The 27,187-nt window shown below is 35.9% G+C and overlaps 1 protein-coding gene across 3 annotated transcripts in view; it reads left to right on the top strand.

Moving 5' to 3' along the window:
- Positions 1 to 27,187, top strand: part of LOC149786198 (N-acetylated-alpha-linked acidic dipeptidase 2-like) — a 100,211-nt gene that overhangs the window by 51,734 nt on the left and 21,290 nt on the right. For all 3 annotated transcript variants that reach the window (XM_089976555.1, XM_089976553.1, XM_089976554.1), the window contains exons 8-15: positions 1,420 to 1,513; positions 3,455 to 3,544; positions 5,819 to 5,904; positions 7,353 to 7,472; positions 9,441 to 9,523; positions 14,715 to 14,846; positions 21,082 to 21,170; positions 22,870 to 22,963. In XM_089976555.1, the coding sequence (XP_089832681.1) occupies positions 1,420 to 1,513; positions 3,455 to 3,544; positions 5,819 to 5,904; positions 7,353 to 7,472; positions 9,441 to 9,523; positions 14,715 to 14,846; positions 21,082 to 21,170; positions 22,870 to 22,963 (788 nt within the window). The remainder of the gene's footprint in view (positions 1 to 1,419; positions 1,514 to 3,454; positions 3,545 to 5,818; positions 5,905 to 7,352; positions 7,473 to 9,440; positions 9,524 to 14,714; positions 14,847 to 21,081; positions 21,171 to 22,869; positions 22,964 to 27,187) is intronic.

The raw sequence follows: 27,187 nt of genomic DNA, 5'->3' as shown, positions 1-27,187 counted from the left end.
ATTCACTTTTAAAATCATTCATCTGCAGTTTGTTACATTTCATCATTGAATTCAGGTCAAATAATGTACCTCTACGCCTCGTATGGTAATCTGAACTTCAGTGGGGCAGCTAGATTTGTATATACGAGTGTCATTAGCATATAACAGGTGAGACACCGGCGGTTGATCTATAACACTTGAGAGCATCTGAGTGTATAGACTGAGCAGAAAGGGGCCAAAAATATAGCATCGTAGAAAACCAAAACGTAGTTCAATTCGGCTGGAATGTTTTCATTCAAATACACAATTTGTGTCCTGTTGACTAAATAGGACTTTAACCATAGTAAGACTGCATTGTGAATGCCAGATACATGCTGTAGACGGTGAAGTACATATCCGTATGGCTCCCATTTTGTAAATTTTATTTCTCCAACATATCTTTATATTTGAGGTTAGAGTGGAAACTTTACTGGTTATGTATAGTAGATACTCTGCATTTTTATCCATGCACAAATCTATTATTTTACCATAAACTTATGTATAGATCTAATTTATTCTTGTTCGTAAGCAGAACCTGGAAATATAAACGAATCTGAAGAATGTTGATGGCATACCAGTATTAAGATTTGTTGAGAATGCTCTGCAAAATTAATTAGCATTGCTATTAGTTTAAAATTAGAATGGTTCTCATCAACAATAAAAAACACATTTAATACCAATTGACAAAGTATTCAACATTTCACAAAAGTGGGAGATGTTGGAGTTTAAACTAATTTGAATTTTGATATGCTGCATAGTTAAATTTACATAGCTGTCCCACTGCATACTGACTAACTGAGCTATAAACAAACAATTTTACTGACGCAACAAAAATGTAATTACGTAAATATTCATCTCTGTCTTGGTGATCAATTCGGTTGATCTTTTGGAAACTGTGTTATGCAAAATACATGTTTTTGATTGACAAACCCAGCGTTAGACATTCAGGTGAATTATAACGAAAACATTTAACAAAATGTCCATCTTTTGTGATACAAGTAATATGTTAATGATATTTTTCATTCACTGTACACTATATTACACTCTGGTCCCAGACCTTTAAAAACATTTTACTTACCATTACCCTATAGCCTTTAAATTTTAACAGAAAATGACATGAATGGATCAACTTTTAATGACGAAACTCCCTTATAATCAGCATGTTTTACACATATTTAAGTTTTACCAACATCTTATTCGTCCATTATTTCCATCCAAATAACGCGTAAACATCGATATATATCATCATGCCTCTCTTTTTAATCCTTCACCTGTAAAACATTAAATACTAAGGTTAGATAGTCATTCATTATAATAAAAGGTAAATTTGCAAGAAATTTAGGTGACTTTTAGTGGATAAATTCTATTGTTATGGTGTTATATATTTTTGTCCTCTTTTAGAGTATGCACACAGACTAGCAGTGGACAAAAGTATCATTAATATCAAGATTCCATGCCAACCAATCGGATATGGGGATGCAGTTCACTTTCTAAGGTAATGGAAAAGTAATTTCGGGATGACAAGTTGTACATTTTTTTTTGTTGTCTTCTATTTAAGACTCAGGTTACCAGTCTAACGAGTTTCATAAGGCAGAAGATGGACTGATTCGTAGTAATTACTTGCAAATGATTGTACAAAGAGATGGGTGTATCAACACGTATGGACTTAATGACACTATGTGCTGAACTAATCACTACATCTTTATAGATGGAAATTTGTACGTAACTATTTTCTGTACATGATTGAGAATGAAAAAAAGGTTATTATTTTAATACAATTATTTGGTCTTCTAGTGTAAAATAGCAAATTGCGATGAAAGACAAATTTAGAATTAGTTAATTATAGCACTGCATTCCAGCTGTAGGTTATTTAACTTGATTGTACAGCATTTACCCGATGATAAGACCATTCTTGATCATAATTCTATCCATCACGTTTACAAACGTTTGGTAATATCTCACCAATAGCAAAAACAATATATTGGAATACCTTTTATTCAAAGAAGTTCAAATCATTCAAACTTCAAAACTGAAACTCGACATTTAAAGTTGTTCTGTTTGGTCATGATAAGACAGTTAAAGTTGTTCTGTTTGGTCATGATAAGACATTTAAAGTTGTTCTGTTTGGTCATGATACGACATTTAAAGTTGTTCTGTTTGTTCATGATAAGACATTTAAAGTTGTTCTGTTTGGTCATGATAAGACATTTAAAGTTGTTCTGTTTGGTCATGATAAGACATTTAAAGTTGTTCTGTTTGGTCATGATAAGACATTTAAAGTTGTTCTGTTTGGTCATGATAAGACATTTAAAGTTGTTCTGTTTGGTCATGATAAGACATTTAAAATTGTTCTGTTTGTTCATGATAAGACATTTAAAGTTGTTCTGTTTAGTCATGATAAGACATTTAAAGTTGTTCTGTTTGGTCATGATAAGACATTTAAAGTTGTTCTGTTTGGTCATGATAAGACATTTAAAGTTGTTCTGTTTGGTCATGATAATACTTTGCAGCATGTGAACATTGAACAACTTTACGTTGCACATAGAGCTGACAACTAATTGTAACCAAGCACGTTCAATGGATCTGACTCTATTCCATATATATATACTTGTTATCACATGGAGTGAAACATGATGCAATCATAGATATCAGTCCATGTTTGCTGTTACTGTGCGTGTATTATTTATAATGCAATCAATGATATCAGGCCATGTTTGCTGTAACTGTGCGTGTGTTATTCATAATCCAATCACAGATAGTAGTCCATGTTTGCTGTAACTGTGCGTGTGTTATTCATAATGAAATCACATATATCATTCCATGTTTGCTGTAACTGTGCGTGTGTTATTCATAATGCAATCACAGATATCATTCCATGCTTACTGCAGTTGAGCGTGTGTTATTCATAATGCAATCACAAATATCATTCCATGCTTGCTGTCGATTTGCGAGTGTTATTCATAATACGGTCACATATATCATTCCATGATCGCTGTAATTGTGCTTGTATTATTCATAATGCAATCACATATATCATTTCATGTTTGCTGTAGATGTGCGAGTGTTATTCATAATGCAATCACATATATCATTCCATACTTACTGCAACTGTGCGTGTGTTATTCATAATGCAATCACATATATCATTCCATGTTTGCTGTAGATGTGCGTGTGTTATTCATAATGCAATCACATATATCATTCCATGCTTGCTGTAGATGTGCGTGTGTTATTCATAATGCAATCACATATATCATTCCATGTTTGCTGTAACTGTGCGTATGTTATTCATAATGCAATCACATATATCATTCCATGCTTACTGCAACTGAGCGTGTGTTATTCATAATGCAGTCACATATTTCAGTGCACGCTTGCTGTAACTGTGAGCGTGTTATTCTTGCTTACGCTTGGTAAGTATCATTATACATTTCAGAGAACTGGGTGGTCCACCAGCCCCAGATGACTGGAAAGGAAAACTTAATATTACGTACAGAATCGGTCCTGGATTCGTCGATGTAAACAGGTAATTTCTTGAATATAGCTAAGCTACTTTTCACTTAGCAGTGTACACTTGAACCTTCCATGTAATCTAATGGTCAGACTTAATAAATTAGTATTCTATTTCCTTACAACTTTGATACATTAGTGTGTCCAGTAGTGTGTTTGTTTGGAATAATTGAAAGATTCTCACATTGATATATTTCAGCATGTCATTCGGATCAGTAAAAGCAAAATTTAAGATTACGAAATAGATCAGTTTCAAACATAATCCATCATACATGCACATATATGTGAAGTCTCAAACCTATCATCCCAAACTTTAAAAAATAATAAGGCTCCACTTTGGAAAATATTACTTTTTATGCCCCACGCTATCATTATATTTTCTACACTTGGTCTCCGTTCCCTATATCCCTATAATATCTAACAAAAGTTGTTGTAGAAGTAAGCACTAATGCTTCTTTAAAAGAAAATGTTACTTTTGCAGACATAGGAATCATATGACATATTACGATTTACCGTAACGATTAAGCCAGTACTATAAAGAAAATAGAAGTAATGGATTAAACTAAGACGCATTAGTAGATTTGATTGCATAAATATGTATGTTAATGATCAGTTTTCGTTTCTTGTAATAGAATATCTTTTTCTTGGACTGACTTTCTCATCTTTATGCACAACCGATTGAACATAATAATAGACAAATGCTTTTTACACTCTGCGACGAACAGGTACATTTCTTTAGTAAAAGAACATTTGTTAAATATAGTAATAAGGCTGATTAGCAATGATTTTAAATATGAACGATCATAAACATGTTGGAAAATGATGGAGATATCGGCCATTTAGGAGTATTGATTGCAAACCGAAATGGGTAACAGTCTATATTGGGGAAAGCTTTTGTTATGTAGCTTCAATGTGCATAACACTCTTTTAATGCTCACCTGCTGAGCAAAGTGGGCAATCAAGTGTAGAAAATTGTGATTTGAAGGAAATGGTACAACAGAAACTTTAAAATGTGCCATACACTTCGGTATCTCTAATGATGCTACTTCATGCTGCTCACGCCACTTTGGAACATTTGTATAAGTGTACGTTAAAGAAAATAAACTATGAAAACAAGTTTATGTCAGATCATTTGTACATACTGTATAATGTTGTTGTTGTTTTATATTGTATCTACTATTGCAATGTGTGGGGAGAATACCGTACGTCTTTCACACAGAGATTATATAATTTTAGAAATGAGTTATTGTAAATCTTGAAAATATTCTAACATCTACATCAATTCTACTTAATCCCCTTAGATGGATGCTGCTGATGGATTATACTGATTTTTAGAAAAGATCTTCTTTCTGTAAAGATCTGAAATAATTTAGATCCTGTGCACCTTAATGATTTAAATGTGTAAGCAATATTAACACAAGGAGTGCACGCTCGAATGAAAACAATGACTTATGTATGTTGAAAGTATACTTTAGTATGAAAACAATCATTTGCTTATGCTAGTATAGTCATATGGAACGGTTTGCGTTATGATATCAAACAAATACATGACGTTACTACTTGTAATTAATTATACCTTTATAATATTTTCACGAGGAATCCTGATTTTCGCACAGAATAGCATGTATGCATTGCAGCTGTTCTATGTGTTTGCGGTAAAGTTATGTAAACTTGGTTCAGTTTGTGTTCATGTTTGTTATATTTGTATTTTGTCATGCGGGAAATGTTAATAACCTTTTCGCAACATGTATATTTGTTGTAGTTGAAGGTCAGTAATATAATTTCACCTTTAGCTAATTATTTTACAGTTGATAAATAAAGGATATTATTATTATTATTATTATACAAAATCCCTTGCAAAATTGCACAACATCGAAAACAAAATTAAGTAAAAGGTTTGGTAAGAATAACGATGTCAAATGTTTTAATTTCGTTTTTTCGTGACATATGCTTATTAAGATACAAACTTTGTTTGACTAAGGAGATTGCACTTCAGTTGCATCATATAGACTGGGGATTCCATGTAATTATAACCATCTTCTCTTTAATTAAGATACAAACCATGTTACACATAGAAAATTATCCTTAATCTGCATCATAGGGACTGTGGAGTCCATGTAATTATACAACATTTTCATTTATATCTGTGCTCCGTTATAGTACATGTCCGTTGTTTCTGTTGTTATTGCATAAATAAACATATGTGCGATCCTTAGTCTCATTTAGAATGCCTTGGTTTCTAGAATGCCATATAAGTATTTCTTGTATCTTGGTGTCATGTGTATTTCAGGAAGGTAAAATTGACGGTGAACAATTACCTCACAATGGTAACGGTGGAAAATGTTATTGGAATTATAACTGGGAATGTTGAACCAGGTATTTCAGAATAATTCACCATTTTATGTTTCTGTACGATATATTCATATGTAGCAAAAGATTCATATGTTTATACTTTTGACAATGAGCATAATCATTAAATAGTTCACTTTGAAAGAGTTGAAACACACACACACGCATACACATGAACACACAACATCCACCAACACCAATAGGAGGACCTGCTACATGCAATGGTAAGACAACGTCTGCACATCGACACATCAGACACCAACACCAAAAATGAGGACCTGTTACATGTAATGGTAAGACCACGTCTGCACGTCGATGCAGGACCAGCTATATATAATGGCAAGACCACACTAATACCAACAGGAAGACCTGCTACATACAATGGTAAGACAACGTCTGCACATAGATACATGATCTGCTACATGTAATGGCAAGACAACACTAATACCAGTAGGAGGACCTGCTACATAAAATGGTAAGACAACGTCTGCACATCGACACAGGACCTGCTACATGTAATGGTAAGATCACACTGATACCAATAGAATGGCCTGCTACGTGTAATTGTAAGACAATGTCTGAACATCGATACAGGACCTACTACATGTAATGGTAAGACCACAATGATACCAATTGGAGGACCTGCTACGTGTAATTGTAAGACAACGTCTGCACATCGAGACAGGACCTGCTACATGTAATGGTAAGACAACGTCTGCATATCGGCACAGGACCTGCTACTTGTAATGGTAAGACAACGTCTCGTCCGCACATCGACACAGGACCTGCTACATGTAATGGTAAGACAACGACATCTGGACATCTACATACTTGAAACTTGTTCCAACCTCTGGGGAAAGCTTGCCAGTAGCTTCTTGTGGGTCGGTGGTTCTCCCCGGGGTTTTCCCGGGTTCTTCCTCCACCATATATACTGGCCGCCATGCTTAGCCCATCGTGTGCTGAAAAATCGCGTTAAACCCGACAACAACAACAACAACTATCCTTTGGAAATATACTTACTTGTTCAAACTCCTCGACGTGTGATCATATATGTGCTTGGTGCTTGTGCTAACGCTTCAAGTTCTCTCTCTCTCATATATATATATATATATATATATATATATATATATATATATATATATATATATATATATATATATATATATATATATATCAGTCAAGATAGATAGATAGATAATTATTCTAACGTTTGGACAAAGACAAATTTGATCCTTGCTGTAACGTCTCAACACAAATATGCTTAATATTAGACACAATGTTTTATAAACGAGAGTCAGTTTTACATTGCTGTTCATTAAACTAGAAATTGATGTGGTAACGTGTATAATAATTAATTTTGATGATCATTATTTGTCCTGAAAGGTTTAAATATTTTATGAAACTTATATATACTGTCTCCTGTTCGATGATTAAATTGATGTAAAGTAATTTAAATGATTTTTATTGATTTTCAGATAGGTATGTGTTGTTAGGCAACCATCATGATGCCTGGGTGTTTGGAGCAATAGATCCACTCTCAGGGACTGCAACTCTAACAGAAATTACCCGTGTAATGGGAAAAATGAAGCAAGCAGGTAAGCTCAAAATTTATCGAATAGTACTTACCTTGGTCTGTTATTAGTCTTATAAGAAATATGTTATATGATCCTCGGTCTGACTGATATTATTAAAGCCATTCCCACTCGACTTAGACTGGTATTCAGATGTTGTTGAATTAAATTTTTTGGTTATCAAGAATATCCACAATGTGTAAACAAACAGAACAAACAGGTTTTGTCAGTATCTCTATTCTATTTGCTATTTATATGCTGGTTTTTTACAGTATGCTTGTCAACACTGTCAAATTGTGGTAGCCTTGTATAGGAGCAACTGCCAAGTTGTCAACCATTCTTGTACAATAGGCATAAAGAGTCTGCTATGGATGATGGTGGTATGGGTCTGTCTAGAACGTTTGTTTCACTTGAAATAATGGCCCTTGTCTATTTACAGCATGTACTTCTTCTTATTGTCATCAACAGGCCTCAGACCCACACAATGACGTACAAAGCATAGACTCAGACCCACACAATGACGTACAAAGCATAGACTCAGACCCACACAATAACGTACAAAGCATAGACTCAGACCCACACAATGATGTACAAAGCATAGACTCAGACCCACACAATGACGTACAAAGCATAGACAGTCCTAGGCAATGAAATTCATCAGTAAGTTGGAAGATTAGCAAAATTTATAAGTAACTTGTGGTTAATATGATTCGAATTTTGGTAAGTGAGAAGTTCTAATCTAAAAATTATCAAAACTGAGTTAAGTGATTTGAAAACTTTGAGACAGAATGGCCTGGTCTCTTGTTTTAGAAACTCACCTAAACTGTACATAGATGTTTACTTTACTGGATACAGGCTATTATTCACTAAGTGAATTTTGTCTCACAAGCATTGCATCAACAAGTTGAATATTACTACTACTATGAATTTCTAGATACATACATAGATAAGTCTTGCTAAGGTGCCCACCGTCAACAGCACAACATAGGTATTGGTACCACTTTACTGTTAGTGACATGGTCATCATCCGACAATTTAATGTTGTTATTGAAGTTTTGTGCTAATCAAAGTTGATGCAAGTTCGATCCAAGAATTGGATTGGGGATACATCAATGCACATTCACAGTTAAACACCAGGTTATGTAGAACACCTATTTGCCTCAACATTTGTGGCATGATATCATTTTATATATTGATGTTTATATTTAATGTCACATGACTTAATTGTAATCATCCGGTAGTTGGACAAACATATTCAAAACTCCTCTTGCAACCCTGTTTTATGGAAGTAGTTCGCGAGATCCACTTATAACATTGTGCTTTTATTAACAGTATCGCGAGTCACTACCATTTAACTTTATTTCGAAACTGACTCCTCAAATATGTAGACACACGTAATGAGACTGTTGATGGCATTACTCTAGTGTACTTACTATGAAGAGTTTACATGTCAGAAGATTTTTATAAAAATGTCTCAAACCTGAAGCCACCTTATGGCAATAATGTCTAATGTGGTTTTTTTTTGTGGTTTTTTTTGTATATCTTGTTAAGATGTTCATGTTTGATAGAGGAATTTTGCGGAAAAAATATTAGATTACCCATCATATATTCGTGGAAATTCATTCATGTAGATTTTCAAATATTTTAATGATCAAGTTGTATGTACTTATTCATTACAAATGTACATATTCTGAATAATGTATTATAACTAATTAATACCTGAAGACAATTCAATATTCGTTTTCTTTGCAGAAACATAAATAGTTTTGCAACATTATTCTTGGATATGGTAAGGAGAAACTCTGTAATCCCTCTGTCACAGTGGATTGGTGTTGTTTTTTTTTAGACAGAAAGTATGCAAATTATGTGAAGTAAAACTGTAGTTGTCAAGATATTTTGTTTTAGTGCTAACAGATCAACACTAAAATGAAATAGAATTTACACATATAAACTGTGGTTTTGCATAATATCAATATATTTAAACTACTGCAGATATTCGACCTAGGAGAACAATTGTTTTTTGTACCTGGGGTGGAGAAGAGGTTGGTTTGCTTGGATCAACAGAATGGGTTGAGGTAAGCTATCGTCAGTTATATGTTTATGTCTCTGTCGTTCATTCACTATATGTACGTTTGGGTTATTTTGTGTTGTATCTCGTCTGTTAATTGCAACTAGTTTCGTTGACAATTTTAATCTGTACATGCAACGCTATATATTAATGCTCTCTACTCTCCTCTGTGTCTTTATTATAAAATGTAAGGACATAATTTGTCCCCCACCAAAACATTAATGAACAAAAAGCGTCTCAGACACTATTATTTACCTTTCATTTAAGGATACAAAAATAAATAAAAACACTACTTTTATCATGGAAAACGACTCAGTACTCCTCTTTTGAAAAGAACTTAAAATAAACCTTGATTGGGGTACTTGATCTGGGTCTACGACAACTCTGCTGAGCGACAAACTTATGAATAGATATCTTGCACAAAATAAAATTTCGTCATTGCGACACACTGCAGAGCGACATGCCGATGTGAAAAGCACCATTTACGTTATGTCCTACTCATATATACTCTTTATTTCTTTTTACTTAATTGTATATTCAAGTATGCTGTACGGAGCTCTCATTGTGTTAAAGTTATATGCCCTGTTTGTGGATGACATTATCGAAAGATGTGTTCATGGGTATTAACTGTGGCAGATTAATACTAATTGCATGATATCTGAATGATTACAACTTTGGTGTGCTCCGAATCCGCTAGAATCATATTCCTATGACATGTAAGCCAGTACTAAATGTGCTGTGTATTGTGAGGTTGAATTTTTTGCGATACCTTAGACTTCAGAATCACTATTTCTTCCTTCGATCATTGTGTTGGTTATTAAGATCATGTTTCGGTACGAGTTGACAAAAACGTATCGTAGTACAATGTGTAGAAGTTCTGTGGTACATTACACAACGATATAGGCTATATTTCCGAGATACGGAATGTTCTTGATAGACTAATCAAGAATTGTTCTTCTGGAGAAGTTTTAAATGTACAGAGGCATAGTCTTAGTCCCTGACTCTGAATCAGATCATAGATCTTCAGGTACAATTCACAAACTGTATCAGATCACGGATCTTTAGGTACGATTCATAAACTATATCAGATCATGGATCTTTAGGTACGATTCACAAACTGTATCAGATCATGGATCTTCAGGTACGATTCACAAACTGTATCAGATCATGGATATTTAGGAACGATTCACAAACTTATCAGATCATGGATCTTTAGGTACGATTCACAAACTGTATCAGATCATGTTTCTTTAGGTACAATTCACAAACTGTGTCAGATCAAGGATCTTCATGTACGATTCACAAACTGTATCAGATCATGGTTTTTCATGAACAAATCACAAACTGTATCAGACCAAGGATCTTCAGGTACGATTCACAAACTGTATCAGATCAAGGATCTTCAGTTACAATTAACAAACTGTATCAGATCAATGATCTTCAGGTATGATTGACAAACTGTATCAGATCATGGTTCTTCAGTTACAATTAACAAACTGTATCAGATCATGGATATTTAGGTACGATTCACAAACTGTATCAGATTAAGGTTCTTCAGGTATGGTTCACAAACTGTATCAGATCATGGATATTTAGGTACGATTCACAAACTGTATCAGATCATGGATATTTAGGTACGATTCACAAACTGTATCAGATCAAGGATCTTCAGGTACGATTCACAAACTGTATCAGATCATGGATATTTAGGAACGATTCACAAACTGTATCAGATCATGGTTCTTCAGGTACGATTCACAAACTGTATCAGATCATGGATATTTAGGTACGATTCACAAACTGTATCAGATCATGGATCTTTTGGTGCAATTCACAAACTGTTTAAACCTGCACAATGAGATTTATTAAACATTGCAAATCCTAGAAGAGGATCGCTGTAATATAAGTGATAAACGGTAAGCTGCGAAGACAGTGGGTTTATATTATGAAATTCCTGAATGACTTGATGTCGATTTTAAAAATAAATGCGAAACGTTAAAATATTATTAAACCTTTATACAACTCACGTGTAACACTTTAATGACGGTGATATTTATGAACGGGTTTCCTGCATTAAAAATGTTCATTTATATTATTCAATGCAATCATTTTACCATTATTCAATAAATTACGATAAAGCAACCAAGGGCAGTATTGTAAAACCACTGAAGGATTTGTGTATACAAGTCCTGCATAAGAAGGCTTTGCAAACAGTACAAGGGAAGAATTCTACTTTCAAACTGGACATGAATTTTAAAGACTTTGAAGCATGAATAGCTATAGTTGTCACTATTGTCCTGCAGACCTGTAACCATAAATTACATTTTGAATAAAGGCACATAGAAAATATATCACACGATCATAGAACATGTAACCAATTTAGAGGGCAAAACTTCTGAATGAGTTTTACTATTTTGTTGTCTATTCTCATTTTCACTGGGTAAAGTTATTTACCTAGACTCCTATTTCTACTATAGATCATGTTTATTAAACCTTCGAGACCTACTCTGCACATAGCATAAGTAAAACTTATTAATTTATTTAAATTTGTTAAATATGTTTTTAATGCATACGCATGACAGATGTAAACAATAAACCCCTTAAAACAAGTACAAATTTCCTAACTCATCGGTGACCGGAAAGGAACAGGGATTAAATTTGAAAGCCCCTCTCCAGTTACTAAGGAGGGGAAGCAAGTTCTAGAATCTCCACCTCTCTTCTGCGGTGCATCTATCTTCCTACATTTCTTGCAGGTGCTCGATTAGCCTTCATTTCAGAGGTCTGGTTTAGCATAAGAAACAATCGACGGGTACCCTGTAATAATCTGAGGATACTTCCCTCTGTTTCGGGAACATCCACCTCTGACATGCTTGTGCCCAGTAATCTACTTCTGTTAATGGAAGAGGTAGGACCCCTTCTACAAACAAAAAAAAACCAAAAACAGTACGGAATGTGTGAAACTACCCGTCTCTGGTCCTAGTGACCCGAATTCTCCTTGCATGGAAAAGATTCCGAAACCTTAGGCTGATTCTCGATCTTTCAGCCTTAAACAAGTTTCAAAGGAACCTTTTGAGATGGAAACTTCAGACCCGGCCTGAAATGCCCAAAGTCCTGACGAATTGATGGCGACCATCCACATAAATTAATCTCTGATTTTGTCCGGGCCTGAAGGTTTTCCAATATCGCGCTCTTCCGTTAACCGTAGTACACATAGCATGTAGCTAATTAATGGAAATATTCGCAGCGCACCTTATATCACTGAGGACACTTATTCTTTATGTGTCCCGACAACATGCTGATCCACAATGGCCTCTTAGAGTGAGTTCTTCAGACAAGACATATCTCACCACTAGCGACCCAGCTGAACCTTTTGTCAAACCAATAGAAATTCAAAAGCCTTCCATATCAGGGGTTCGTACACATGAGCCTGAGTTTCTCCTCAGAAACGGAATTTGTAAATGTCTCGTTGGACAGAATAGGGAGAGTCTTGGTCCTTTTGAGATAGCTGATAGCCAAGACATTGTTAACGCTTTTCTTCGACTCACCTAAGCTGACCTTAATTTCAGCCCTGTACATGGTTCCCCTAGAAAGATTACAATTGCATTCCCCATAGTGTCTCTTCTAGCGAACAGGAAAACGAACTGGGTCCCTTGCAGAATTCTTGACAATCGTAATCTTACCACCACTTGAGTTGTGGTCACAACAGGATCGATTTTCGATCGCTACATCAATCTGGAACAGAGTTCCGCTCGGACTGTAGGTCGAACGGTTTGTCTGCGATAAGGCCAAGCAACAAACTATTGTTTTAGGTTTCCTCAGTCCCAGACCGGAAGGCTTCGACAGTGGAAGCCTTCCACATGTAGTGGGATCATCTGCTCACTAACGCCTTCCACTGTTCATGATGGTTTCGCAGGTGTTTCACAAAGTCCGGATCTCAAGTTTCCAATCATTGTGATACCCCTCTGTGGTCCCAAAGATCGAGATTCAACAAAGTACACAGTTATTCAGATTCACTAGAAGAACTTGCCTTGCGACCAGATTGGTTTTAGACTAATAAAAGCGCCTTTCCAACATGGGATCAAAGCTGTATTCGATGTACTAGCTCTAGAATTTCCAGTTATCCAACATTCTTCTCGACCTGCTGTTAGATCAGCCAGGGATATTCCTTCACTTGGTGAGACCTTCCGTTGCTGCACTGGTTCTGTTGACTACACAACAACCTAATCACTATCCATCTTCACATTATGGGTCATTATGGGTCATCTCAAGCGACTCGAATGCCAGGAAAATTGCAATTAAAGTCGTCTTGTGTATTATTCATGCCAAGAGGCGGTCCACGTCTAAGGTCTATGAATCCAAGTAGAGAACCGTTTGAGACTGGTGTTCTATGAGACGAATTAATCCAAGCATTTATATGAGCGCAATGGATAATATACCTCTATTCCTGTTTGAAAAGATCTAAAACTAGGTTTCTACCATTGAAGGTTGTATAGCAGATCTATTCAACACGACGATATTTTATGCAGCCCGGCAATTATTTCCAACCATAACAGGCATTTTTAGCTGCAGAGACTGCGGTCTCGCAGAGCACGGTACACATCACATACTTGAATAAGCATTGCTTACAAAGTCTTTAAGAGCACTGTACAATATTGCATATAGGAATAAGCGTTGCTTACAAAGTCTGTGAGAACACTGTACAATATTACATATAAGAATAAGCGTTGACTACAAAGTCTGATAACACTGTACAATATTACATATAAGAATAAACATTGCTTACAATGTCTGTGAGAGCACTGTACATATTACATACTAGAATAAACATTGCTTATAAAGTCTGTAAGAGCACTGTACAATATTACATATAAGAATATGCATTGCTTACAAAGTCTGAGAGCACTGCACAATATTACATATAAGAATAAGTGTTTATTACAAAGTCTGTCAGAGCACTATACAATATTACATATAAGAATAAGCGTTGCTTGCAAAGTCTATAACAGCACTGTACAATATTACATATAAGAATAAGCGTTGCTTGCAAAGTCTATAACAGCACTGTACAATATTACATATAAGAATAAGCGTTGCTTCCAATGTATGTGAGAACATTGTAAAATAATAAGTGGTGTTGAGGAATAATACATGCTTGGTGAGATTCTATTCAACAATTATTATCTCTATTCTTTACATAGGAATACATGAAGGTTTTGTATGAGCGAGCGGTAGCCTACTTAAATGTTGACTACGCAGTAGACTACATAGACAATCTGGTGGCTGGTACGAGTCCGCTTCTTCAGGATCCACTTTATCAAGCTGCTAAAATTGTGAGTAGAAATATTCATAAACATACGACCAAAACAATTGTGAATGTTATTTACTCTTTCGTTAGTTTAGCATCATAATCTGAGGCTTTAGTGTTTTCAAAATTCGAGGCAGTAAAAGTCAGTCAAACCTTTGCATAGGTTATTGTATGAGATATTGCTTTGTGTGATATAGTGCTACAGATAGGAAATCCCACAAATCTGGTGATAAATCTCCCTGAAGGCTGTTCCAGAAATATCACATGTACGGTGACACTTTCGCTTTTTATAACAAACTTCTTAAAGGGAGCCATATAAATGTACCGTATTATTTGAAATGTTGCCTGATACAAGGGAACATTTATGTATAGTATTACTTCAATCACAGTAAAATCCAGATCTTTGATATAACACAGGTCGGATAGGGATCCACAAAAGTTCATGTTAAGTTGATCATTGGAATCATCTGTCAACTTATTATAGTTGCCTACCAGGTAAAGCGTTTCATTTCGTAGTCGGAGATTGGCGGTTAGTACAAATGCGTCGCTAGCAATCGTCGCATCAAAAACTCTCCACCAGAAATCTTTCGTGGTTCGGGTAGGTAAATTTGCCATTATGCTTGTTTGGAAAGCAAATCTCGAGTAATTCCGTGGGTGACTTATTTCCGCGCTTGCTAACTTATCACCTGCAGTTATGGGAAATAACCGGGCTGACAATGGAATCCAGTTTTTTTCTTATCCATATTTTTTTTATTACATTTTTACCTTGAGTGAATGAACATTCTCCCCGACAAAGTTGTCGCTTAGGACCACCAAGATCAGTCTTGACCTTCAGTCCTCATTGGATAATATATCTGATTATTCTTTATCCGACTGCAGAACTGATAGCGTTCAAGTCGTGGATGAGATCTAAATCAGCATGTTGACGCGCAAGGATGTCACTTAACGTTTGTACACGAAATTATTATGTTTTGTTTAACCGGTGTTTGATTTGTAGTATATGTGTTTATGCCACATTGCATACGACCTGAAGACATGACTGGGGTATTAAGCAAGTAACATTCAACATAGTATAACGAAAGACAAAAGGCTCCTTTTTGACGAGCTCAGCTTTTTCCATCAATGATTTCTCTGCTCAGGCAAAACCTATTCCACCCAAGCATGGTGACATTACTTCAAAATCAGAAGGCACGTTAATCGTGTGCCAGGTTGCATCCTGAACAACGCAGCGCAACGTGTTTGAACACTGATTTGTAAAACAATTTAACAACGACGTGATGCTTTTCATGACCAAAAACGAACGAAAATGTCAGCAATGTCATATTAGAGTATTCTTACCAACACTGCAAGCGCGCCTGTGAACAACTGGTACTTCTTAAATATATAGATGTCTGTGAAAGTGTAGAATATATGGTAGCATCACGACAGACTGCACGAAAACCTTACAGCGGTCTTTGAACAAACATTTGCCCTGCTAACCAAACCAAGGAAACAGATTGCATCAACGACCACGGAAACCGCTTAACAAAAGTCGAAAGTCGCGAGCACCAATATCGATATGATGGGAACCCAACATTGTCCGATCAGGTCTGCACCAGCTCAATTAACAGAAACGCAAAAAGAGAAGAAATACAACAGGAAGTTGGAGAGACACTTGGGAGTCTTCCATACGCTAATCTAGGAAGATTGCATGCATCTTGCCTCTTACATGACCTATGGCAAAGAATGAGAACGATACATGTTTGACTCTCTATTACCCATGAATACGTGCCCATATTACCTCAGTAAGCACTGATACATATGGGTATTAAGCGAGTGGATTGGAACGACGAAACTAAGCACTCAGCATAATATTCAGCCTCAGTTGGACAAACTTGCTGATCTCTATCTACTCATAGGTGAAACAGAAACGTTAGATAATAATTTAAATATTTGTAAATAAATATTCCAAATATGTTTGCAAGAAATCTGTGTGACTACTATTGGGGAATCCAATATTGCGCCCTGTAAGGAGGCTGTGCCTACAGAGGAAGAGGAATATTTCTCCCCACTGGAGGATCTACCTACAGGAAGCACCCAATCATGGAAACGGCCTTTGAGGTCGTGCACCCAACGTGGGATAGCTAAAGATTTTATGACTACCAAAGTTTCCATGTGATTGTTTAAATGCATGCCTAAGGATAAGGACAAGCAACATGTGGATACTTTGAAACACTCGTGGGGTTCATTCGCGAAGGAATCAGCACCTGATGTTATGAATGCGGCCGCATCGATTTCTCAGCGGTCACTCACCGACAACATCATTAACCCAGTGTAGTTTCCCTTGTTAGTGTACGAATTCACTGATGACACTGATGATCTAAGCAACAGCGATGAGTTCTGAGGTGCTTTAATGGATTTTGTAATCAATGCTTCGGTGGAGCATGTCGTAGCTAATACATCTCTGAGTATCACCTGGATGATCATTATCCGGTTATCAGAACCAGATGTTTACGTAGTCTTTACGACGCCAATTACTGTAGAGCAATCCGGCACACTCAAGACCGCATACAAATCGTTGAGCGTTTATCGTAGTCTCGTCCAGCTTCGACTCAAAATGGTCCGTTGTTTTGGTGCTCAAGAGGTGTGTACGAGATTGAATTGATCAATGATGAAATTCGACGGATGATCACATTAATGACAGTGAACACAATCCAACACTCCACTCTTTGATCTCGAATAGATCTCAAGCTTACGCGGTTGATATTTGACAGTCTTCGCTCAGAACAGTTGTATGTTGGTCTAAAGAGATTAATAACATTTCGGCAAACCACAAAATCCTACGCGTTGGACCTGGAAGGTCAGGATACCATATTGAGCCAGACATCGTCAGGATTATATGGACGATGCAGGTGAATCTTACGTGTGACACGATTGGTGGCTGTTATGAAGTGCCAGCCTTAACGACGCATTGTTATGTATTTCTTGAGTTAGCTCCACTTGACGCTCCAGGTGATATGATGTCGTTTACTTCCGCTGCAGTCTATCTTCCATGAAACAATTCCCGTTGACGAACCATCTTTTCACCCTTGTTGATTAGGACGGGCATACTTTGGACCTCTTGGGTGAGACCTTGACGTTACACCTTTACAACAGAGATCTACACATAGACGTGCAAAGCCCTTTGCATGTTTGTAACACTAGAATACCCTTTTACGCGACATATTACGTAAATGGCCTTTGTGATGTGATCCTGATATTATTTGTAGACACACCGAATATCCTCGTATATCTGGCTTCTTGCACCATACTGATCGATAAAAGAGTTGCAAATCAAGTTATTAATACCATCAAAATGTGGCTGCTTATCACTTCACAAATGTGAGCTGGCACGTACTTTAATCACTTCGAGATAGAAACCGGTGATAAGTTACTCAGGCATTTGCAAAAGCAATTACACTTCCTTCAACATCACCAAAGCCAACCCGGCTTAGTAAAATTAGTAATGAAGCAGCATTATAACGTATAGCTGTGTTAACGGTTGCAAATATGTAGAGCGGATTACATTTGTCTCGCAAAATATATTAGATGCGGCCACAACATATTAACAATGGCTCAATCCAGTAATTATCAGATCCCACATTTGACAAGCACGCGCATGTGTTCCGAAATACAAGCGTTCACGATTACCGATGTTAACGTTACGAGGCTAGGGGAGCAAAACAGAAAGAAAAGAAAAACAATATAACTTCAGATTAATGACACATCTAGGTATCCTCTTCCGAATGAAGCATCCGTAGCAGTGAAAGGAATATTTGTACCTTTCGACACCAATTCGGCATACGGCAAGATTGATAAAACTGGAGTTGTCAACAATTGCATTATCATGTTATTCTACAGCGACGTAATCGCATCTAAGTAATAGGAATTTAGACCTATTTGGATAAGTTTAACTGCTAATACGCCATTAGTAATTTTCGCATTACGGAAAATACAAACACCCAACTAGCAAGTTTAGTCATATTTTCGCCAACTTGCAGTGACTGGGGGTCTCGCTGAGGTTACACGGTAACAATGAACTCACCCAACCGATTTGCTCGACATTCACCACAATCAAGTTGCACGTTTGTATCATCGGTTATTAAAATACATGGGCCAAGGCAAAAATTGTTGACACAGACTTGCAGATTTTCTAAGACGATTTTACTACGTTGTACCTGATTTATTACTTTTAGTCTCGGGCATCTTGATTGGTTAAGAGTTTCGTGTTGGACACGTACATTAAGGGAACTGTAGGAGAGTCAGGTAACACTCTTTATATAGCATAGGTCATCAGGGTTAAAATTCAGTTTGAATTATTCAGCCTGTAACTGGAAGGATACTTAATCATATTTGGCATTTCTGTTTATTACATCCACATAATTGATTCTGAAAGCGATGGCGATGTGAAATTGGTGGACTGTTTATCGACCAGTACGCAGCGGATCTTAGCATCGTTATCAGTTTTGTTCCGTTTGTCAACTACTATCTGCTTCATAGTGGCTTTATTACTCTAATAGAATATATGCGAAGGTAAAATAGAAATCGACCGTTAGGATTTGAACTGAAAACCCCAGCTACATTTTCCACACATTATGTTAAGCCAAAATCGACTCTACTAAAACGTGATTTATCTCGACTGTTATTCAATAAGGATGCACATTTTACGTAGCAGTTATTGGACTTAAACGATCTTTAGAGGCACAAATGAAAAGAGTAATCGGCGTTTTCTTAATGAACGTGCTGCCAAACAACAGCAACTCTTAACTGCGGCGACTTGAATATTCCCACAGCATATATTTTCAGTAAATGTATGACCACTCTACAAGCTAAGAAGAATACTAGATTGGAAGCGATGCGGCTAGGCCAGAATGTCCAACATTTAGACTCCATGATGACAATACTAATGGAAAAACGACGAGAGACCATCAAAGATAGAACAAACATTTGAAAAGAACAATGCTACTTATGAAATACAAACACGCCATTGTGTCTGTTGTTACTATTTGCGGGATCACCACCTAGATCACTGTTGACCTTGTTATTGCTGAAATTCTGATTCAAGAAAGTAACATAGGTAAACCAATTTAATTGATGTTGGATCAACGATAGTAGCTGGGTGTCAAGGTCGTGCTATTACAATAATTTCGCCACGGCTGTATTAGCGAATATGAGTTTTTACAGAACATCTCGTTGCGACACTAAGCAGTCTTATTACGATTAGTAAACTATTTTTGAGGGCTATAAAAGATAAACTAATTAGCTTCGTGGAGTTCTATATCATGTTATCGGAAATATAAAACCGAGGACGACTTCGTGCGCAGATGCGAAACCAAAACGTTGTCGACCCAGAGTAGGTCATTCATTTACAGGCTGTACTGATCAAGCAAATGTTTGCCAGAGAGTCAATTCACAACTAGTATATTAACGTTGATTGGGGTTGGCCGCGTAGGAAGGCTCATAACGGGATCGAGCACTTTATCAAACTATGCACTCGCATGTGATTCGAAGGCGAAGTCATAGAGTATAGAACATTTTGATCTTTATCAGCTATCGAAATCTAAACGAGCATTATGCTACTACTTTTTAGCATTTTTGGTCATATTGGACTCATTGGTTTGAATTTAGTTATGCACCTTGCTTTTATTTATTGCTATTCCTGCCCCTTATTTTCACATTACGACAATATTCTGCATCTCTCGAATGTTCAGCATAAATAGATTGACTGCTTTAATCTCATATTGAAGCAATATCTTGCATGCAACATTTAAGTTCTCCTTGGGCATGTAGTAACTTGATTCTGGTGTGGCTGCATGGGACCTCAACCATACAACGGTTTGACAAAATATTTCATTGGTCTGTGGCACCGATGAAGGTGATTTTATCGAGCTCAGTGGTAGTGAAGTGACTTATCCACAGTCTGAGAACTTTTTCTATAGATATTGATGCAACTCATATCAGAGAGAGGTAAATAAAAACGTTTCCCAGTAGAAATGTCTATGTGGACTCGAAACATAACATCATATCATTCTCTACATGTAGTAAGAAGACTGATTTTAGGTAATCAGTCGATAGAATAACCTTTACAATGTTTGGAAAGATTGAGTCACGTGTACATGAATAGAAAGGTCAGTGTTTTTTTTACCTGCTATTGTATCTTCGAGATCTCTCGAAACCATTCCTAGTCTGGTTAAATAAGATGAAGGTCCTCTGGATTTAATATTTTATTTATCCCGTAAAAGGTTCCCAATCCTGATTCAGCATCACCCTATAAGACCTTGTATGACATATGGAACAAGACAAGTCCAGGTGATGGAACCGGGGAACCAAGGTAAATGACATGTTTTGATCTTCGTTAAAATTCACCGCTAGCAATAATCTTTTTTATACTCCATGGACATTCATATCCTGCCCATCAAAGTTAATTGGTTCAAAGAAATACGTGTTCAAAAATTTTATAAAAGTGTGTCAAGAGGAAATAGCAAGACACCTGCTAGATAATAAAAACCACCGTACAAACAGTATGTACATCTGGTGTATACTTTTTATGTTCCATTGAGTAAACAGTCCAAACAGTTCACACAGATATTGCCGGTAATCATTAACGTATTAGGTAAATTGATTTTGATAACTTGTGTTCCATCTTGGAATTGCTGCGCCATAGTAGCAATCCACTTAACATTCGGTGAAATCTCCTTTAGCTGCAGCTTTTCCAAACGGTCTGTGTCGTAGTAGTGTATAAAATCACCAAACAGGGTGTAAAGGTCTGTGTCGTAGTATTGTATAAAATCACTAAATAGGGTGTAAAGGTCTGTGTCCTGGTAGTTTATAAAATCACAAAACAAGGTGTAAAGGTCTGTGTCGTAGTTGCGTATAAAATCACAAAATAAGGTGTAAAGGTCTGTGTCGTAGTAGTGTATAGAATCACAAAATAAGGTGTAAAGGTCTGTGTCGTAGTATTGTAAAAAATCACAAAATAAGGCGTAAAGGTCTGTGTCCTGGTAGTTTATAAAATCACAAAATAAGGTGTAAAGGTCTGTGTCGTAGTAGCGTATAAAATCACAAAATAAGGCGTAAAGGTCTGTGTCGTAGTATTGTAAAAAATCACAAAATAAGGTGTAAAGGTCTGTGTCGTAGTAGTGTATAAAATCACAAATTAGGGTGTAATGGTCTGTGTCATAGTAGTGTATAAAATCACAAAATAGGGTGTAATGGTTTGTGTCGTAGTAGTGTATAAAATCACAAAATAGGGTGTAAAGGTCTGTGTCATAGTAGTGTATAAAATCACAAAATAGGGTGCAAATATATAGGATATTCTTGTAATTTGTATTCATGGGCCGAGAATATTAAAAAAAATTAAATATGATAGAAGCAATAAGAGCAACAAAAAACAAAAAATCGAACTAGGATTATATTACCTGATTTATAACCTCAGTAGCGGTATATTGAGGGTTTTTTCTTAGTAAGGGAGTGATATGCTAAACTTGCATAAAAAGTAATATCTTTGATCCAAATTTCATGCATATAATGATTTATACAACTTTTTTCCTTTCTGTTCCAGCTCTGTACCATCTTTATTCTTCTTGTTCTTTTTTCTTCTCCTATGAAATTTTCTGTTGCAGCTTTATCTTCCTTTCTGATGAAGATCTACTACTACCACCACCACTACTGCTGCTACTATTACTACAGTGTACAATTATTACTTTACAGCACTATTCATACTATTGAATAGAGCCACTTAGGGGATGTTCCAATAGAGCATTCCTCAAATCACAAAAAACGACAAAATAGAGTATATAACGGCAGGAAACAAGATGATAATTGATTCTAGTGAACGAAGAGTTCATATAAGGTAAAATAAATAAGTAGCCAATTAAGTAGCAATGATAACATTGAGGTACTGACCAATTGAACGGAATCCATACTATAAGATGGAGAGCGTTATATTGATGAACTAAATAGTGATTACATATGTACTATTACTACTACTTATGTTGATGTTGTTTCTATTATTATTATTATTATTGCAGCGTTTATTATTCCCTTGGTTCCGGAAGTGATATGGCTACTTTCTACCAAAGAGCTGGAGTGCCCAGTATTGACATGTGGTACGATTATGATTATGTAAGTAATTTACAATTAAGCACCCTAATATTTTAGCGCCATTATATTTTTGCAGCGTCATGGTAACTTTTTGAATTTTTAAGTCTCTTAGAATGAAGCAGTAACTAAAGCACAAATCGTAAGAATACTCATTGTTACTGATATGACTCGCTTGACCCTGTTCCTTATTGGAACAAAAATGCCTTAACGTTTATACTAAATGTACAAACTTAATTATTTAGTTGCAAGTTTTGCCTAACTTTTAGCCAATTTAAATTTAAAACTAACTCTAAATCTATTGGCGAATCCCTATCCCTTAACATGGTTTGTCTCCCACCTCAAAAGCCACGTAAACCAAAATCTCCACATGAAGATAATAGTTCTTAATTGATTGATGTTACTTTGTTGTCCTGGAAACGTTATTGGCGTTTTACATTATTATATAATGATATGTTGGTTATTATCACAAAGGCCATCTTTATAATACAAGTTGTTTCATAACATATGGGAACATCCAATGGTTGTGAAAACTATTGTATTCTATAATGAATCATAATGTCCGCCATACACAGATGTCTCTTTTGTTTGTATAAAGGTACCTACTTGGTAAGTAGTCATTATTTATCATGCCTTTTTTTTTTTGTTAAATACCATCGGCATCATTCTGGATACAGATCTGTCCCAGGTAGATGCTATGAAAGGATTTGCTTGGTAGCTACCCCCTTAATTTTAAGCGTGTAATATATTACAAACGGTACTGGACTTGGTTCTGGAAAATTAACTTCAGTACATTTATTTACTAAATGCTTGATCGCTATATTAAACTAAACTGAAAAGTAAAATATTTAGAATTTGTTATAAGACTTGGTTTCATTTTCAAAGGCCTGATTATACGACATTTAAACTAATTTATTAATACCAATGAATTTACTTTCAATCAAATCACTGCCTTTAATTCTGCTTGCGTCTACATAATTAATTTTGTGATATTATATTTAAACTTGTCGAATAAAACACAAATTGGGAAACTAATGTACTTCGTGACCACCTGTAATGGGAGACAAGCTCCTGTATCCAGAATCAGCATACATTCCATGCAACAACTAATCAATTTAATTTAAGCAATAAATTCCAAAACTGAGCTCTGCAAAACGTGTGTTTAAAACAATATTGCACATAAAGGACCAACGGCAAAACGTTCTTTGCAGTTGGATAGAGCACCCACTCAAGTTGAGAACTTTCGTGAATATGGGACTGGGCCTTGTATTCTGGAACATGTTAGGCAATATAGTCATACTCAGTCTGAAACATTACATTTAAGTCACAAAGACATGCAATCATGTGAATAACTCAGGCAACATAGTTATCAAACTGCATGAACAACCCAGCTACATCGCGTAACTGTGTGAACTACCCAAACCACATAGTCGTGAAAGTGTATGAACAACCCAAGCAACATAGTCATGAAAGTGTATGAACAACCCAAGCAACATAGTCATGAAACTGTACGAACAACCCATGCCACATAGTCATGAAAGTGTATGAACAACCCAAGCAACATAGTCATGAAGTTGTATGAACAACCCGATCCACATAGTCATGAAAGTGTATGAACAACCCAAGCAACATAGTCATGAAAGTGTATGAACAACCCAAGCCACAGAGTCATGAAAGTGTATGAATAACCCAAGCAACATAGTCATGAAGCTGTATGAACAACCCGATCCACATAGTCATGAAAGTGTATGAACAACCCAAGCAACATAGTCATGAAACTGTATGAACAACCCAAGCCACGTAGTCATGAAACTGTATGAACAACCCAAGCCACATAGTCATGAAAGTGTATGAATAACCCAAGCAACATAGTCATGAAACTGTATGAACAACCCGATCCACATAGTCATGAAAGTGTATGTAGAACCCAAACCACATTGTCATGAAACTGTATGAACAACTCAGGCTACATAGTATAAAACGCTCTGAACAAATTAGGCCAGATTTTTTATGAACCTGTGTGAACAACCCAGGTCACATGACAGTACCACTTTTTGAACACATCGTGTCAGATAATCATAATCCTGACTCAATGAATCTAACCACATAATCAAAACACTAAGACATTCAGACCACTTATTCATGAAACTCTCTGAACAAATCAGGCCTTAAAGTATTCACAAATCAAATCATTAGTCATGAAGCTGTCTGTAAAAATCAGGCCTTAAGGTATTTACAGATCAAATCATTAGTCATGAATCTCTCTGAACAAATCAGGCCTTAAGGTATTCACAAATCAAATCATAAGTCATGAAGCTGTCTGCAAAAATCAGGCCTTAAGGTATTTACAGATCAAATCATTAGTCATGAATCTCTCTGAACAAATCAGGCCTTAAGGTATTCACAAATCAAATCATTAGTCATGAAGCTGTCTGTAAAAATCAGGCCTTAAGGTATTTACAGATCAAATCATTAGTCATGAATCTCTCTGAACAAATCAGGCCTTAAGGTATTCACAAATCAAATCATTAGTCATGAAGCTGTCTGTAAAAATCAGGCCTTAAAGTATTCACAAATCAAATCATTAGTCATGAAGCTGTCTGTAAAAATCAGGCCTTAAGGTATTCACAAATCAAATCATTAGTCATGAAGCTGTCTGAACAAATCAGGCCTTAAGGTATTCATAAATCAAATCATTAGTCATGAAGCTGTCTGAACAAATCAGGCCTTAAAGTATTCACAAATCAAATCATTAGTCATGAAGCTGTCTGTAAAAATCAGGCCTTAAGGTATTCACAAATCAAATCATTAGTCATGAAGCTGTCTGTAAAAATCAGGCCTTAAAGTATTCTCAAATCAAATCATTAGTCATGAAGCTGTCTGTAAAAATCAGGTCTTAAAGTATTCACAAATCAAATCATTAGTCATGGAGCTGTCTGAACAAATCAGGCCTTAAGGTATTCACAAATCAAATCATTAGTCATGAAGCTGTCTGAACAATTGAGGCCTTAAGGTATTCACAAATCAAATCATTAGTCATGAAACTCTCTGAACAAATCAGGCCTATAGGTATTCACATATCAAATATTTAGTCATGAAGCTGTCTGAAAAAAGTTATCACATAGTTATGAATGTGTTTGAACAAATGATGCCAAATAGACACAAAGCTGAACAAAATTGCCAATCATAACACTGTCTAAACAATCCATGCCAAATTACCACGAATTATCTGAGGAAAAAAACTGACAAATACAACCGCTAGAGGTCATGCCTTGGTTACTCATTCTCGTTAGAATCAGCATGTATGCCACCAAAACGAAAAAATCTCAGATAAACAGAATTATTCTTCATTGATACGTCACTAAGATGTTGTGCTTCTGTTTAGTGATTACAATATTTTGCGAATGTAGAGTGAAATACTTAATGGACGAATAACAATTTATAAAACGATTTTGTCTCTGGAATTCGTCGCTGGCAGGATGGTTGATCTTACAAGATAGGTTTTGCAGTAATTTGTATGGGATAGTCATTTTACAATGTTTATGTAGAAAAAAGAATATTGCATGTGAGAGAGTAGAAACATGTTTTGTCAGGACTGCTTAAAGTGAGTTATAAAGTTAGCTGTTCAATAAACTTCTTAAACTGCAGTCAGTGGCAAAGGGTGTATGGGGTCGATAAACATTATAAATAGAGGATTTGTTTGTAATTATTAGTAAAGCGTGTTTCAATACATTTGTCATAAAGTCTGGATCTGCTTATGCCAAAGTGTATCGCTCATTAAGCTTCATAAATCAAGGACTTGACTGCAGTGATTGGCAACATTCACAGTTCTCCAAAGCTCAAACATTCAGGATTTGCATGCATAGGGTTAAATAAAGTGTCTTAAAACCAGAATCTGCTAATGGAAAGTATATGGCTTAATAAAAATGTATTAGGCATGTGAATGAGTAACAAAGTGAAAAATGACACGTGTCTCTTGTTACAATGCTAATAAATGATCTTATTACATAGTAGGTATAGTTTTCTTATAGTATGCGCAGTTTCATAGTTTTGGTATTGCCACACGTGAAAAAATATCACTTTATGTGATTCTGATTTGTCCAAATAAACCCATGAAATTATTATGCAGTATTCTCTTTACTGGTTGGCTGCGATCGTGGGAAAACTTATTTTAATCCGGCCTGGAATTAGTTTATTTTCAATTAACATTTTTTTTGCCGCCATTTGTTCAATCGACTCGCAAACAGG

The sequence above is a fragment of the Sinohyriopsis cumingii genome, chromosome 12 (assembly GCF_028554795.1).
Source record: "Sinohyriopsis cumingii isolate HCF-2022 chromosome 12, ASM2855479v2, whole genome shotgun sequence".
Taxonomy (NCBI): domain Eukaryota; kingdom Metazoa; phylum Mollusca; class Bivalvia; order Unionida; family Unionidae; genus Sinohyriopsis; species Sinohyriopsis cumingii.
This window is presented reverse-complemented; position numbering and strand designations above follow the sequence as displayed.